The sequence below is a fragment of the Ammodytes marinus genome (genome assembly GCF_949987685.1).
Source record: "Ammodytes marinus genome assembly, chromosome: 1".
In the NCBI taxonomy this organism is placed as follows: Eukaryota; Metazoa; Chordata; class Actinopteri; order Uranoscopiformes; family Ammodytidae; genus Ammodytes; species Ammodytes marinus.
Genome location: NC_137230.1, coordinates 31,461,422 through 31,477,000, shown reverse-complemented (window position 1 = coordinate 31,477,000; position 15,579 = coordinate 31,461,422). Strand labels below are relative to the sequence as shown.

The 15,579-nt window shown below is 38.4% G+C and overlaps 1 protein-coding gene across 1 annotated transcript; it reads right to left on the bottom strand.

The window, feature by feature from the left end:
* Positions 1-53: 53 nt before the first annotated feature.
* Positions 54-15,552, bottom strand: LOC307255858 (uncharacterized protein). Its single transcript, XM_080034664.1, has 15 exons — positions 15,476-15,552; positions 11,922-12,092; positions 10,427-10,617; positions 10,030-10,134; positions 9,506-9,644; positions 7,714-7,864; positions 7,173-7,305; positions 6,479-6,631; positions 5,913-5,950; positions 5,739-5,768; positions 5,454-5,620; positions 4,083-4,711; positions 3,468-3,567; positions 2,208-2,538; positions 54-1,470 (listed from the first exon to the last, which is right to left on the bottom strand). The coding sequence occupies exons 2-15, from the start codon at positions 12,051-12,053 to the stop codon at positions 1,388-1,390; spliced, it is 2,382 nt and encodes a 793-aa protein (XP_079890790.1). The 5' UTR covers positions 12,054-12,092; positions 15,476-15,552; the 3' UTR covers positions 54-1,387.
* Between the last annotated feature and the right edge of the window lie 27 nt (positions 15,553-15,579).

Here is a 15,579-nt window from a genome sequence, read left to right as displayed (position 1 = left end):
TCCAACACATTTATTTTAGAAAAATATATTTTTACATTTAAAGATGTGTGCACATCACTCAAACCTGCCATCTTAATGATTTTTTGGGGAAAAGAATGGTGCTGTTTTTTTGTAACATGGTCATAAGTTTTGAACATCTATTAATATACAGATTGGTTAGCCATTTGGCTGGATTTAATTAGTTAAGTTAAGTAAAGGCACCCCTGGAGCAGTTTTGGAGTTAAGTACCTTGCTCAAGGACACAGTGGTAGAGATGGTGGGCACCATTGATTATGTAATACCAGCCACCACTAGTTTTACAAATAACACACTCCTGTCCGGTGCCTGGGATCGAACCAGCGACCTTGTGGTTACTAGTCGGCCCCATTTTCCTCTACCACCCATATTTAGGCTTTTTAATAGTTTGCAGACAAAATGCTGCATAAATATGCCCAAAAATGTACTCTAATAAATTGAAGTTGACGCCTATACTAATAAACCACTCAATATTGTGCAAAATTATGAAGTTTGGGACTATTTTCAAATATCAGCTGCCGCAACCCTCCAAAAAGGATCAGCGGTATAGTTAATGAATTTAAAAAAATGATACATATTATTATAACACTTAATAATAAAGAAATAATAACATTCAAAGTCTATAGACTCGAAACAGGGATATTGCAGTTACATGGACGGCATTTCAGATCATCAGGTGTCACCAAGAAAGTTTTCACATAGGCCTGCAAGGAATTTGCTTTGGTAAATTTTTTATATACGTACATCAAACAAAGATAAGAAGGAAACAAAAAGCACTGCAAAGTCGTAAATTAATATAAATAATATATTTTTAATCATTAATATAATAAAAATAACATGCAATATATAATTTTTTTAACATTTTTCAATCGTGGAATTTCGTTTCTGCGACATCATTAAGCGTCATACCACTACTCTGAGATAAATAAGTCAGGATCATTCAATGTGACCAATGTAGCAAAACCTACATTCGTTTATTTTTTCAGTAGTAATGTATGTGCTCACTCGCTTTTATTTGCATCGGACAAAGATGAAAACACTTTTTCTCTGAAGGGCAACCTACTCTCTACTATAAACAATAGTAGTCAAATGGCCAGATCTATATACATGGAATTAAAGGTGCTCCGAGGAACTTTCAGTTTGTGTTAGGAAAAATGAGACTGTTTCAGAAATATTTAAAAGTTCCTCGTAGCACCTTTAAGTGTTTTTAACATCATAACAAACTAATACGCTTAGAAAATAGTTTTTTTGTACATACTAAAAGCATGCTTAAGACATGCAGTGGCATTTTGTGTGTCTTCCCATCTTCAAATGTCCAAACAGGCAAATGTGCTTCCTTTTCTGACAGATCGTTGTCCAGCAGTGTAGCTATTCAGTGAAGGAAGACGTTTTGAATAAATATGCAGATAGTTGTTAAAATCATTCCTAATGCCATAGCTGGGGCCTTTTCTGGAGCTGCAAGAGAAGAGAGGAGAGGTTACAGAGTGCAGCAGCATACACAGTTACTGTGTGTACAGTACATTTTAAATTTGAAGACATTAAGAATTGATAATATCGCTTAAAACAATATTTAAATTATGGAAAAATGAAATAGCTCATACGAATCTGTATAATAAATGACGTAAATAATAAAAGCAGACCTTGATAGACATTTTTAATTGGGGCCACTGCTGGCCTGCAGCAATTTATTTTTCTTAATTTGTTTGTGCCTCTGGCTGGCTAAGCAGCTGAACTATATCGAAGAGCTAAACATGAACCAGCACTTTGCATTTCCTCTAAGATAAAACGACCTTCACTGGAAAAATGTAAAGACACAAAAGGTTTTGGTTACAAACATAACCCACTTAACAAACTTAAATTACGCTCTACACTGGCTCCCTGTTTCCTCCAGAATTGATGTTGAAGTCATTTTACTAGTTTACAAAGCTAGTGTGAAGCTTGTAATGCATGTCATTGAATTATCGTAAAGCACTTTGAGCTAGCCTGGCATTCCCAGACCTGCCACTAGGCGCTGGAAAATTAAATTTGCTATCGTTCAAGATATCAGGGTCTGGATTTCCAGGCTAACTTTGAGCAGTATTTATTGTATGAAATGTGCTATTCAAATTTTTTATTATCATTCATTCATTCCATACATTCTCACAAATGAAACAACAAAGAGACGTAGGCTTGTTTAGAAGATATCATCTTACCATGTGAGGTGGTAGTGGCCTGTGCCGTAGCAGCAACAGTAGTAGTAGTTGTTGCAGTAGTAGTAGTTGTTGCAGTAGTAGTAGTTGTTGCAGCAGTAGTAGTAATTGTTGTTGTTGTTGCAGCAGCAGTGGTGACAGGAATGGTGACGGCTTTCGTGACGGGTGCAGCAGTGGTGACCAAGAGGCTTACAGCCTTCGAGGTGATGGTGTAGGCGCTGGTGTACACACTGCCAACCAGAGCTCTTTCACTGAACGAGCGTGAGCACAGGTCAGGGCACTGATCCGAGGGCATGGTGGCAATGCATAAATTGACTATGCAACGGACATACATCTGCAAAACACACAACAAATACATACAAGTTAGCAGTGTGGAGGGATCGCTGAAATACGTTTCATAACTTTACAACATAACTTCAACTGATCATCAGACATACTGTAGATGAATGGTTGACATAAATCTGTAACAAAACATTTGCAGTCGGCACTGCTGGAAAATGGCAATTGAACCAATGGAAATCAAGCCAAATTTTCTTCAGCAAAGCATTGCGTGGCTGTACCAGGCTGCACATAGGCACAGCAGTGCTTAGAGCTAACATGCGGATAATATTAACCTTGGTTGCCATCTAATTTAAGCACATTTGAGCACGCTAGCATTAACTTATTCAAGAAAAAAACAAAAAGTACAATTGAGGCTGCTGGGAATGTCATTAGTTTGATATTTGGATCTTATGATAGTACTAGAAGAACATCAACAAAGTTATTACAACTCATAACTTGGCGAACATTTGTGAGTATCAAATTGGAAGGCAATCGGTCCAATAGTTACTGAGACATTTCACTTAAAACTACAAATGTCAACCTCATGCTGTCAAAAGTCAGGGGATCGCCAGAGTCAGTAAGAATCATCCTCTGTCAACCATGGACATAAAAAGTCGAATTAGAGACATCTGTCCCAGTTGTTCCAGATGGCTTTTTGGGGGCTAAATCTCTACAACATCCCATATAGAGTTCCTCAACTGAAGTGGAACTTTCAGTTTATGGTGATTCTTGAAGCCATAAACACAGGATGAGGGATCGTACCCGTGCAAACGCATTAATAATAACTCTATAAAAATAGTATTAATGAATACTGTTTAATACACATTTGAAGTATACTGTATGTCAATTACATTTTCTCCTTAGTCTTGTGTAGAAAGATTTTATAACAATAACCAAAAGAAGAGAACTGCACCAATGTATTATATGTGTTTTTGCACCGACCGTTGATCCTTGGGTCTCCACGCTGGACAAATCAAGGCGGTAAACCTTGGTATTTGTTTGTGATGTGATCACCTCTAATGTGCTTTCGGAAGTCGTACACCTGAAAGGAAAAACAGCATGAGAACCCTTTCAATTTATATGATATTCTTCAAATTCAGATGCGACTCCTGTGGCCAAAGCAGAGTCAAACTAATACAGGAAACAAGTGGATTGCCTTTTAATGTAATATCATGTTGGGCTTTCAGGATCACAGTGCATTGCTTAATGCTCTTCTGATTGGATTATCTTTTAAATGTTATAAAAATTCAAAGTCATTCATTTCGATTTCATTTATTTCTTATTTTGGACATTATTAGGCTATTTACAGGAAAGAATCATTTTGAAAGGTAAAGCTAACACATTTGATATAAACAAATGGGGATCCATGGCTACTGTATCGGAAAGTTGTGATTCTCTTTGATTTCATGAGTAAAGATTAATTGACTCTTCATAGATATTTTATTTCCTGCAGTACGATGTATTTATGCATGTATGTTTTGTTTGTTTGTATATTTGTGCTTTGTTATGATAATTTGTGGATCGATCTTTTCTTTTTTTAAGTGGATTGTCACTGACCCTTGGTCCAGAATGGGGTAGGATACTGCAAAGTCCTCGGTCTCTGACTCGACACAACTGCTCACAATCATCTCGGCTCTATCGAGGCTGCAGTTGGAGAAGACGTGGAGGTCTAGCTGGTTAATCCTGGAGCCGATGGCCGAGGTGGTGGTGGTAGTAGCAGCAGTAGTAGAGATGGTAGAAGCAGGGCTGTTAGCGCTGGAAGGAGCAGAGCTGGTGTAACTGCTGATACCAGTAGAGTCGGTGTTAGGCCTATTTGTAGAAGTGGCGTTGTTATTGGAAGAGGTGGTGGAGTTGTTGTTTGACGTGCCGTTTCTGGCCGATGGGGATCCTGCTTCTCGACGCAGTCGGGGGTTGCTCACCGGTGGGAGGCGCCGGGAGCGAAGCGTTGCGACTTTGGTGAATCTTGCCAGGGGCCCTTCTCCCGGGAGGTAAAACTCGATACTAAAGCTAATCTCTCCAAAGGTCTCCTTCTCCGTGGGCATGCCAATCTTGTACTGCGGGCCCTTGGCCTGGACCGCAGGGATACGGCAGGCCAGCGGCAGGACGAAGGAGGGCTGGCGGCTGACCATGGCGTAGGGACGCACACTCTTCAAGGTGTTGGTGTAAACCAGCTCTGAACCAGAATGCTGCTCGAAAGAAAGAGAGGGTGAGGAAGAGGAAGAGGATGTATTGTCAATATTCAGCTTAATGCATTGTCAAGACAAAGTAGCATATATTTCAATTTAAGAAGTATCTTAACTATAGACTGAATAGCAGTGTTTACCGCCCTTTTTGCTTAAAAGTTTTTCTAGACTGTTGGAATATTTGGTGTGGTCAGAACGGGTCAGAAGTATGCTCCGTTGCACCTGCACCTACACCTGTAGGCTACTCAGGGTGTAATATGTGAAAAAGAGCATGTTTTTGTAGCCTGGCATTCCCAGACCTGCCACTAGGCGCTGGCAAATTAAATTTGCTGCACAGGGTCTGGATTTCCAGGCTAACATTTCTGTTGCAGGAATGTTTTAACAAACGGGCTGCGGACACAACAAAACATGCAATAATTAAATCCCCCTTTCTCTTCTGCCTGAAAGCCTGCATTGTGTAGGCTATATGAGTATGCATATTTATTAATTCTTATTCTTATATTACTATTGTTAGATTTTCATTGTTACACTATGTATTGTGGCATAGCCTACATCGTTATTTTACACTCCACACTTTCTTTTCTATTTCTATTCTAAATTGAAGCAACTTTAAGGAAACCCTATATCCCCCTCAGCTCAATGAAATATGTCTGATTCTGAAGTCTGACAAAGATATTTAATAAAGACAGAGCATAGACAGAGAAATAAAGAGAGGAAGACAAGAATTGATGGATGTGTATGTTACCACAGTCTTGGTGCCGCAGCCACTCAGGGAGATGGTAGCAGTCAGGTGTGTACTGTTGTAGAAGACGGGACAGGTGGGGCTGTTGAGCTGCAGTTCATCCAGGTTGATCTCAGTCAGAGTGCTGATAGGGAGTATCAGGGTCATCTCTGTGTTCTCACACTTCAGCTCTGCAGGCAGACAGCAGCAACATTCTTAAATTAGTGACACATGCTCACACACAAACATACAGTAAGTCACTCAGAAATATGAACATTTATTTATAACAATTTCATCATTTACTCTAACCTGTTCCAGCTGGTAGCGTCCTCATTTCCCCTGTAAAGGTAAAATAAAGAGGCTTATTTCAATTGGCAATAGTTAACAGTCAACAGCTTCTGAAAATATGAGGTCATGAGTTGTGTACTCTAGACTACAGCCAGTATGTAGCATAACTAGCATTCTTCAGTCTTGAGGTCTTACTTTGGTACAGCCACACGCACCTGGGCTCCGACTGCAAACTGGAAAGACAAGAAAGGCAAAATCAGTCAGCACGTCATGGCCTATATATACTCTTTTCAACCATTAGACGGTGGACTGGAAGGTATAATTACACTATATTGTACAAACAAAAACTGCATGTTTTGGATAGTTATACAGTACATATACAGGAAGGAGAATTAGGAGAATGAGAGGGAGGTTTATGTCCGGATTTAACCAAGGATGTTTAAGATAAACCGCAGACAACATGGACTTTCTTGAGTTACATTATTGTGCATTATGTTTATATTTTATTTGTCGTTTTATGTGCACAAGACTGTGTAATAAGTAAAGGTGAAAATACAAAGTTCGAACTAAGTGTTTGTCAATATTTTATCTTGTTAAGCTTGCTATTTTGTATACTGCCATTATTAACTGTATGAGCTTTTCTGCTCCCTTTCAAATATTAATTTTTGTTTTGCCTCAAATCAAACTATATGTTACTCAGATCAGCTTAGTACATCATCGACTACCGTGTCTGGCAGCATTAAGCTCACAGAACAACCTACCTCTTGGTATTGATAGCAAAGCAGATGGGCAGCAGACGGGTCAGGTTGTTTTCAGAGCGGACCCAAGCCATGCTCATCATAGCCAGGGGGCCGACCGCCTTGAACCCCACTCTGTACAGTTCAGGGGGGCCCACCACGGCTGCTTCTACAGCACTGCAAATATAGAGGGAAACCTTTAATGTCAACAGTTTTATAACCATATTTATTACAGTTTGCTTAAATACCACATGGATCCCTCTCATAAACGCATGCAGTAGATTTGAATTGTATCGCCCCATCTTTTTCAGCTCAATGCTGCTATCACTGAGCTGAACAAGATTAAGCAATATTTGCACCTAAATAGTATCATATAAAAGGTGCCCACGAGGAATAATATTATAATCTTGCCTGCTGTAACCCTAATTTAACCGATACCCTAACCTCATTTATTCCCTTATTTACGACCTCATACACACTCTAATAGACACTCAACAGATTGCCCTGTAAAGACCTGTTATCTGAGATATTTGACCCTTAAGAATCATTGACGTTTTGTGTCAGGAGTTTCTGTCACTCATGGCACTTAACATCTAAATATAGCATTCTGTTGTGAACACTCCTTTTTTTCCCCATTCCATTGTGTGAATGTTTAAGGTCCCCATGGCAACATACATTTCACACTGCACAGTTTTAATATGCAAATGAGGAGACGCACCTTTCAGCCTGTGACGTATAGTGGATTCTGAATTTCTCTTCCTGGTAGGGCAGGATAAACAGCGTGGAGTCTTCTTTGGGAGTTTCACCTGCTGCTATGGGTTCATCACTGCACAGGGTGTTTGACTCCTCCACTGGAAGGAAGCAGAGAAGGGACATTTTAAGGTTGAGAGGTTTTGGTTACTTTAATACCTGTGGGTAGATTTGTTTGCAGCAAGATGATTACATTAAGGCACCCAATTACAAGTCAACTAACTATGAAAAAGCACTAATTAGAACATTCTCAAACATGATAAAACATGATTTAAAAAAGGAGTCAGTGTTCCACCAATCAGACAAATGTCAATAAATTAGACAATAAGAATCACTTTGATAAGTAAAAAACCTCTGGAATTAAAGGTGGACTGAGCGATTCTGGAGAATGCTTGTGGATTTTGACAACAAACAAGGGTATGATTAATTTCTCCTGATTTTCTGTACGTCTTGTGAAATATAAGACACATTATTACTGCTACAGTGTGTTACCTAATGCACAGACTCACCGGTGAGAGAGAGATGCACAGGGACAGAGCTCAAGGCTTTGTTGTCTGTGACGTGGCTTATCTTTGGAATAGGAATGAAGTCCTCCGCCATCAGGTAGATGAAGTACTGGCCTGCTGGGGCTTCTCCAGTGAACACCAACTGGCATTTCTCCTGGTAAAAGAGTTCAGACAAAAGAAAAAGTTTAACTCTGTAAAGTATTCACTGACCAGAAAATGGTCCACAATGGGGTCTGCAGCTTTTTTTGCTTTTTTTTTTTAAACGGAGCAATTCCTTGTGGACAATATAAAGAGTAAAATGTGTGATTGCAAGAGATACATCTTGAATGTTTGAGGTCAAACCCATTAATAATGCAGAATTAATTGCAATGATAAAAAGGCCCCTCAACAAGGTCAGTGGGCTTTTCAATGTAAGAATATTATCAGGGGAGCTGATGGTGGTTCACTTGGGTTTATTTTAGAAGTGAACAGTGTTTATTAATACATACAACACATGATTATACAAAAAAAAAGCTACTGTCATCTACCCTGTTATCTGTGTTAAAAAGGATTTTTATTCAAATACAAAAAAGCAAGGAGAGAAATGAGAAAGAAAAAGACAACACAGGCTAAGCTGCAATTAGCATAAAACAAGGCATGGCAGGCACAGAGCCAAACAGATTGTCAAACAAATCAAAGCACAAAGCAGAACAGGTTACAAGGTAAAACTACACAGCAGAGAGTACAATGATTATACAAGCCACATTTATTGTGAGCAATTAAAGCAGTAATACAATATACAAAAAATACATATTAGAAAAAGGCTGTGTTCTTGTACAGTCTATGCTTGTGTCACTATCAGTAGTACTGGTTCTTCTGTTGATTTAGGTAACATAGGTTGTGAATGATTTTTTTATACCGAGCACATGTTTGCATACATCATTAAGTCATCCCTACTTTAAAGGTGGAAATTATTCAAATTGAGCAGTGCGTAAGAGCTTTTTAATTTTTTTTTGTTGTCTAGTATTTTATTCTATAGCTTGTTGGTATAGTGATCCAAGTGGTTTCAAGGTGCAACAGTTGGCCTGTGACTAGCTTGCCAAGCAATAATTCAGAGAATGTAGAGACATTTTGGCAGCCTCTGTGTTCAGTGTAACTTGTCTTACTATTGTAAGGAAGCCAACACTGTTGGGCTCCTTGATGTGATCCAGATGTATTTACTGAGACTGCTATCTGTTGTAAGATGATATAAAACACGTCCTTTGTATTCCTAACTTAAGGGCAAGGTTTATGTTTCAATCTTCCACCTTATTCTGTTACACAGTTACCGTCTCACTTAAGCCACTGTTGATATCACATACCTATAACTATATTAGATACTTGAAGCCAAAGTGTAGTCAGCAATTTTGGAGAACGTTTGCGGTCAAAATCAGTGAATATCTCCTCACGATCCTACCTGTACAAACTGTTTGTATGCTGTGTATACTATCATGTTGCTAGCTATGGTGGGCCCCTTTTGTTTACGTACCAGTTTACAGAGCCTAGGCTGTGTATTGACACCAGATTATTATTATTTATTTTATTTTCAGAGCACGGACAGTAGGTTATGGAATCTGACGAGATGTTTACTGATTTTGACAAAAATAAAAAATTCTGCACGGGATCGAGCAGGCTATTTAAAAGTTAAAAAGAAAGCTTAGTTATAATAACTAAAGTTAAATTGATTTGAGTTGAAGATTTGCCCAAACTCACAGGCATTAATAATATGTGCTAAATAATTGTGTTGTGCTACTGTGTGTGCTGAAGTTATTCTCACCTCGTCCAGCTCGATAAAAGAGTGCTGAGTGCAGTTGACACACTCTAACTGGTTGGATCGGGCGAAACGACATCGCACCTTATCACCGTCCAGGTCTTTGGTTGAAAGATAGTAGTGGTGAGGGCAGTTCACACGCGCCCTGAACCCAGCACACAACAAACACACACACACACACACACACACACACACACACACACACACACACACACACACACACACACACACACACACAAAGGATCAAAGCAAAAGTAAATATGGTGAAATATGTAGATCTGATAAACAAGGTGTTATCTATTACAGTAAAGAGAGAGGCAATGGGAACCATAACCTCCTGGAGTCTCTCAATTGGTTTTATAGCAATTCAAAGTAAGAGCTTAACTAGTAATAACTGAATAAAGAATTATCTTACAGGAAATTAACTTCTGGGGACTGCATAAAGGTGTGTGTGTGTGTGTGTGTGTGTGTGTGTGTGTGTGTGTGTGTGTGTGTGTGTGTGTGTGTGTGTGTGTGTGTGTATTCGTTACCTTAGTGGAGGAAGGAGAGCAACATAAGGAGGTTGGTTGAGTTTCCCGCTATTTGCTCGAATCTTTGGTCCTGTTTCCAGTTTTACATACATGTCTGCGTTGTCCCTGCACATGTATGAAAAAGGGTGTATTAAAGTTTCTGCTGCTCATTTTACTGATCCTACTTGAGGTGGCCTGATTTTAATCAGACGAATATAAGTAAAAACAGAGTAAAACAGAAATTCTTTTGCACAGGCAGCATCTGAATTTCTATTGAATATTTGACCCCAAAACATCACAAAGCAGAAAGAAGCAGAACTTGAAACACAGAACGTTCTTCTTTTTGTTCAGTATGAGAGGCTATTGGGGATAGAAATGTGTAGATATAAAAGGAAGACAGTGTGTGCAGGTGTCATACCCTAAACTGATGGTGCCGTTGTAATCACTGGGGACAGTTTTCTGCCACTGGCGAACACACCAGCCCGGCGCCGGTTTGGTGCCAATGAAAGGTAACTGTGTGTTGTGGACCAGACAGTCTTCTCCTGTAGCACACAGTCCAGACAGGGAGGGACAGGGAGAGGGAGCGATGGCACTGAAGTGAGCGCGCACCTGCAGGAAGGAAAGAGACAAGATTACAATGATGTGGTTTTATGACTTTATTTCATTCTTCTCCCTCTGCAGTCATCTGTCTGTAGCTCACAACACATTAGGCTCCGGCTATACTGTTGGCTTTTCTGACTATCAATACAAACTGAAACATTTTATAGTTTTATTTTTTATTTATTTTTATCTTGGATCCAGTGACATTTAACAGTACACTGTAAAACAGAGCATATTTTTCTGAATTTGTCATTCAAGCAAGATTAATATATTTAAAGTGATATTGATAAAAGGTAAGGGTTAGTATTATGGCACTTTTGGAGAGAACAGTAAATAAGGTAATATTCCCCCCGCTGTTTTGTACATAAAAAAAGTGGGGACCTAAACGTCCACTCAGACCATCATTAAGGGTCAGAACAGGTTGTAACTGATGAAATTACATTTAATGACAACACGTGGCACTTTGTAATAGAACAAAAAACAAAAAGACAAAAAAAAGTATGTCCTCTTACTGGAAGCTATGGGTTATGTACGTTTCTGACGTGCTGTAGCCTATAGCTCCATTCATGGTCTTGCCAAATACCATGAATGGCTACGGGTTAGTATAATGGGACTTTGGGAGACACTAAAAACATGACAGGTGAAGACAACAGGTTGTCTCATATGGAAAAATTGACTCATGAGATAATTGGTGTTTCTGTAACCACCTGACCTGTCTCACATACATTCTCCATGACTTGAAGTGCAGGGCGAACGGTTCAATTCTCACGATAAGGCAGCTAAAGATAAAAGGTGGAGTCAGCGATTCTGAAGAATGCTTTTTGTCAAAATAAATGATGTGAAAATCAGTGTATATCTCATCACGATATGCTAACTTTGTTTCCTGAAATAAAAATTGGAGGGAATATACAGCCTAGGCTCTGTAAACGGGTATGTAAACCAAGAGTATCTAAACAAAGTGGGACTGGGCCCACTGTAGCTTAGTTTCAAATCATTTATTTTTCTAAATTAAATCAATGTGTGGTTTGGGGATAATATGTATTTGTTTCCTGCCTCCATGGAGCTTTGTGTCATTGTGTATATTAGATTTTTTTTAAGGAAGTTTGTAGAGAAATAAAATGACAACAGGCATAGAAATGCCTTCAAATTTACCAATTTGGAAGCAAATAACATGATGAAATGATAACTACAATTATTCAATTATTTTTAACCTTTAAATCAGCGTAAAAAGGGTATCACCTAATATCCCACAATACACAAATAAATAACAAGATATTAAATAAGACAGTGTGGCCAAAAAGTGTAACACCCACCGTTTGCCCTCCATTGCTGTCCAGGGGCACAACGTGGACGGTCAGACCCAGAGAAGAGGCTCCGCAGGCTGGACCCAACACACACAGAGTCAGGCCCTGTAGCAGGAGGCTCAGTCTCAATGTGTTTACCATCTCAAGCCCTCAGTCACAAAGGAAAGAAAAGGTAGAGACCTAAAGAGATACAGAAAGGAAAGCAGTCAGCATTCATTATAGGATGTTAAAGTTGTTGTTTTCAGTGTATGTTAGTTAAAGCATTTAGAACCCAAACACACACATAAAAAGGATCATAAGCAACAATAAAAAATAAATAAATGTGTTATTCTGCACATGCTTTGGTATGTGCGCAGAAACTTAACACAAAACAACACCAAATAGTGAAAAGCAGTTCAAAATTTCTCTGGAGACCTTCTTTTTATCCAACAAAAAACATGTTTATCTTTTTTTTTATCAATGGATAGGCTTTGCCATTATCATTAAATAAATGTTGCTTTCAAGCACGTTTAATTTATTTTGCATTGTTTTAACATTGTTATTGATATATAACCATAGTATACCATAGCTATTATACTTTTTTTTTTCTGTAGCCAGTTTTCAGGCTAAATATAACAGCAGTTAAACCTGTTGAAGTATTTTAAGGTCCACACAATGTCACTTTTGGGTAAATTGTTGGAATATCTCATTGCAACTTCTTGAATTTCCTGTTTCTCCTCCGTCTCAGCATCCTGGACCAGTAATGACCTTTGGAATGGGTGGGGTATGTGAACTTGTTAAGCTATGTTCTTTTTACCATATGAATCCATATGAATTAGCAACACATCCACAGATCTACCCAGCAAAATGAGTCTCAAAACTTTGTGAAACAAGGCTGTTGTCTGACGTCTGTGACAGGAAATTGGCGAGACAAAGGGGGGCCTATAGGTATCTGATTGACATGACAGAGATAATAATTGAGTGATGACAGCCAGCAGCCCTTGCTCATTTGTGGTATGTTATTATCAGCCTTTTATCTCTGATAGCATGTGACGCTTAGAACATCTAAGTAGTGAGATAAGTCAAATTCACATCACCATTATACAATCTATAAACTCTTTATCAACTATGATTTCTTAAAGGTGCTCAGAGGAACTTTCAGTTGGTGTTAATTCTTGCACCACCTTTGGACAAAAGCGTTTGTGTTTTTACTACTCCAGTTGTTGTTCCTGGGTGAGCGTACCCATGACAAAGGCATAAAGAAAAACTAAATAAAAGTAGAATTTTTTGCACTGATGTTCTCGTTTGTCATGTCATTTATGATCATCAGAGGAGAAATTTGACTTTTTCAGAAATATTTGAAAGTTCCTCGTAGCACCTTTAACTAAGCCATCTAAGCACTCTACCGAGTGAGCCACGGAGGAGCCTTCGTGTATTACATTTTTGTATGCGTGTATGGCTAAATGCGTCACATTTACGTGATGGATTCTAGTGCTCTCGTGTCTAATTAATGTGCACTGTTCCTTTTAAAATAAAGAAATCCAAATATCTAAGTGCATACAGAGACCCAAGCATCAAAAACCACCAGAGCTGAGAGATTTAATCAGAGCCACAAAATGAATAAAAAAATTAAGAAATTAAATTTTGTCTGTGGAGAACAAAGCGTGAACCCTCTCTGTGCGTCATTGATTCTGCCAATCAAACATCTCCATGTAACCTGTTGGAAGAGCAGTGGGAGTATTCTAGAGGTAACAATGATATGACTATAGTGAATGGGCCGCCTTGTTAGAAGAGATTGGTCGTGGACATATATGATTGGACGATAATGTAACATATGTTATTTAAGGTGGAGTCGGCAATTCTGGAGAATGCTCGTTGTCAATATCAGTGAAATCGGTGAATGCATCACAATCTGCTACTTGTCTTTGTGAGAGACAAAAAAACACCAAATGGACAAAAAAGGGATTTTGACAAGAAGTGTTCTCCAGAATCTCTGAGTCCAAATTTAACATCAAAATGTTTTATCGGTGAAACCCTATGTATCTCAACAAGGCTATTATAGAGGTAGACACTAGGGAACAAGATACATTTAGACACTTGATAAAAACTAAAAGTAGGAAACAGACACAATAAGGGTTGATGTATCCCTCGTATCATCTCTAATATCTACACAAAGGTGATTGCTCTACTTGTGAATCCCAATGAAAAGACTTTATGGCAATCTTCCTTTCTGTTTTGAACACTTGTCTCTGAGCTGTAATCGAGTATTTCTTCAGTTATTTTTTTGCCATATTTAAAACTAGAACGCCAGATTGTGTGGGTATGCAGAGGTGGTAGAGTAGTTCATTCCTTTATTTCAAATGTGTAAATAAATTTAAATGTCTGCATTTCAATTAACTTACTGAAATTCTTAACAAGAACAGCATTAATGGCTGTGTAACTGGTCACCATTTCATTGCTTATCTTCGTCTTTAACATGTTTTTTTATAATTCACTAATGTTAAGTAACAATAATATGTTGGTTTTCACATGTCTTGTTCACTTTAAAGCCAAAAGCAGCAGAGTTTGGAAGGCGGTTTGAAGTGAAATATAATATTAACATCATTATGATTTCAATAACCATATGCTAGTCAAAATCAAAATGCTTGGTTCCAGAAGCAAACATTTCCATCCACCTGTTTTCCATTTCTAAAAAATAGACCCAGTTCCTCCACTTTATTGGAGTTATGACATTTCTATTGTTTTGTGATGACAGAGCAGCAGCAGGAGGGGCCCTTTGTCTATTTTTGCCTGGGGCCCTTTTAGCAGTTTCATCTGATCTTGGCCTTGTGTAATAAAATTAGCGTAAAAGGTTTATTAGCGCCACATTTCGAAACATGATCTAGCCATTTCTACGGTAAAAAGTGTCAAGAATAAACAGGTTTAAGTATTGTTATCACCGCGCTGAAAGGCCCAGGGCTTTGACTTTGGGTATTTTTTGGACGTTTTCCAAAACAGGAACTTAGACATTTCCTACGCATGGCTAACCATCAGGTGTGGTGAGTTTAACAAAATATTTGAAGGAGGCAAATTATTCACCTTCAGCTCAAGACACACGTTGAGTTTAAAAACAAGTTTGAACACACTTTGTGTTTTAAACAAGGCTTGTTTATTTTTTTTTGATTTGAACTAACATATACGACCTTACAGAGTTTCTTACTCAAATTCGGGCCTTAAAACAAAATTTAAAATAATAATTCTGTTCAGATCTTGTCAAAGTTCGTCACTCAATAATTCTTTGTTATAAGACTTGAATTATTCGTATATGGTGGATCGAGACCGTTTGTTCTACTGTAAGTTCTGGCCTTATTACAAACAAATCTGTGCCCCTAATTACGTGCCTAAAATGTAAATACGTTTCTCTTCCCAAATAAGAATTGTGCTAAATCTTTGCGACTACCCAAACATTCAAATCACAGAACAGACCAATTCGTCAAACTTCCACAAGATTTGGTCGATGCAAAGCCCGACCTCCATTGAATAAAGACATAGAAATAAAGCAAACATATCCAACTAAAGCAATTAAAAGTATCAAATGACTTTACCTGAAATCTCCTTCAAAACTCCCTTCCAACTATTCAGAGTCTCTCTTAATGTTGAGCTTTAGTCTGTTATCGACAAGGTTGACAATTGTGAATGACTTCTCGAA

What these genes read in the sequence shown, in the direction of transcription:
- LOC307255858 (XM_080034664.1), bottom strand. Translation starts at nt 12,053, where the DNA reads ATGGTAAACACATTGAGACTGAGCCTCCTGCTACAGGGCCTGACTCTG. An exon ending in ACAGCAATGGAGGGCAAACG is followed by an intron (nt 10,618 to 11,921) that starts GTGGGTGTTACA and finishes TCCTTCCTGCAG; the next exon opens with GTGCGCGCTCACTTCAGTGC. An exon ending in TTTGCTATCAATACCAAGAG is followed by an intron (nt 5,951 to 6,478) that starts GTAGGTTGTTCT and finishes TTGTCTTTCCAG; the next exon opens with TTTGCAGTCGGAGCCCAGGT.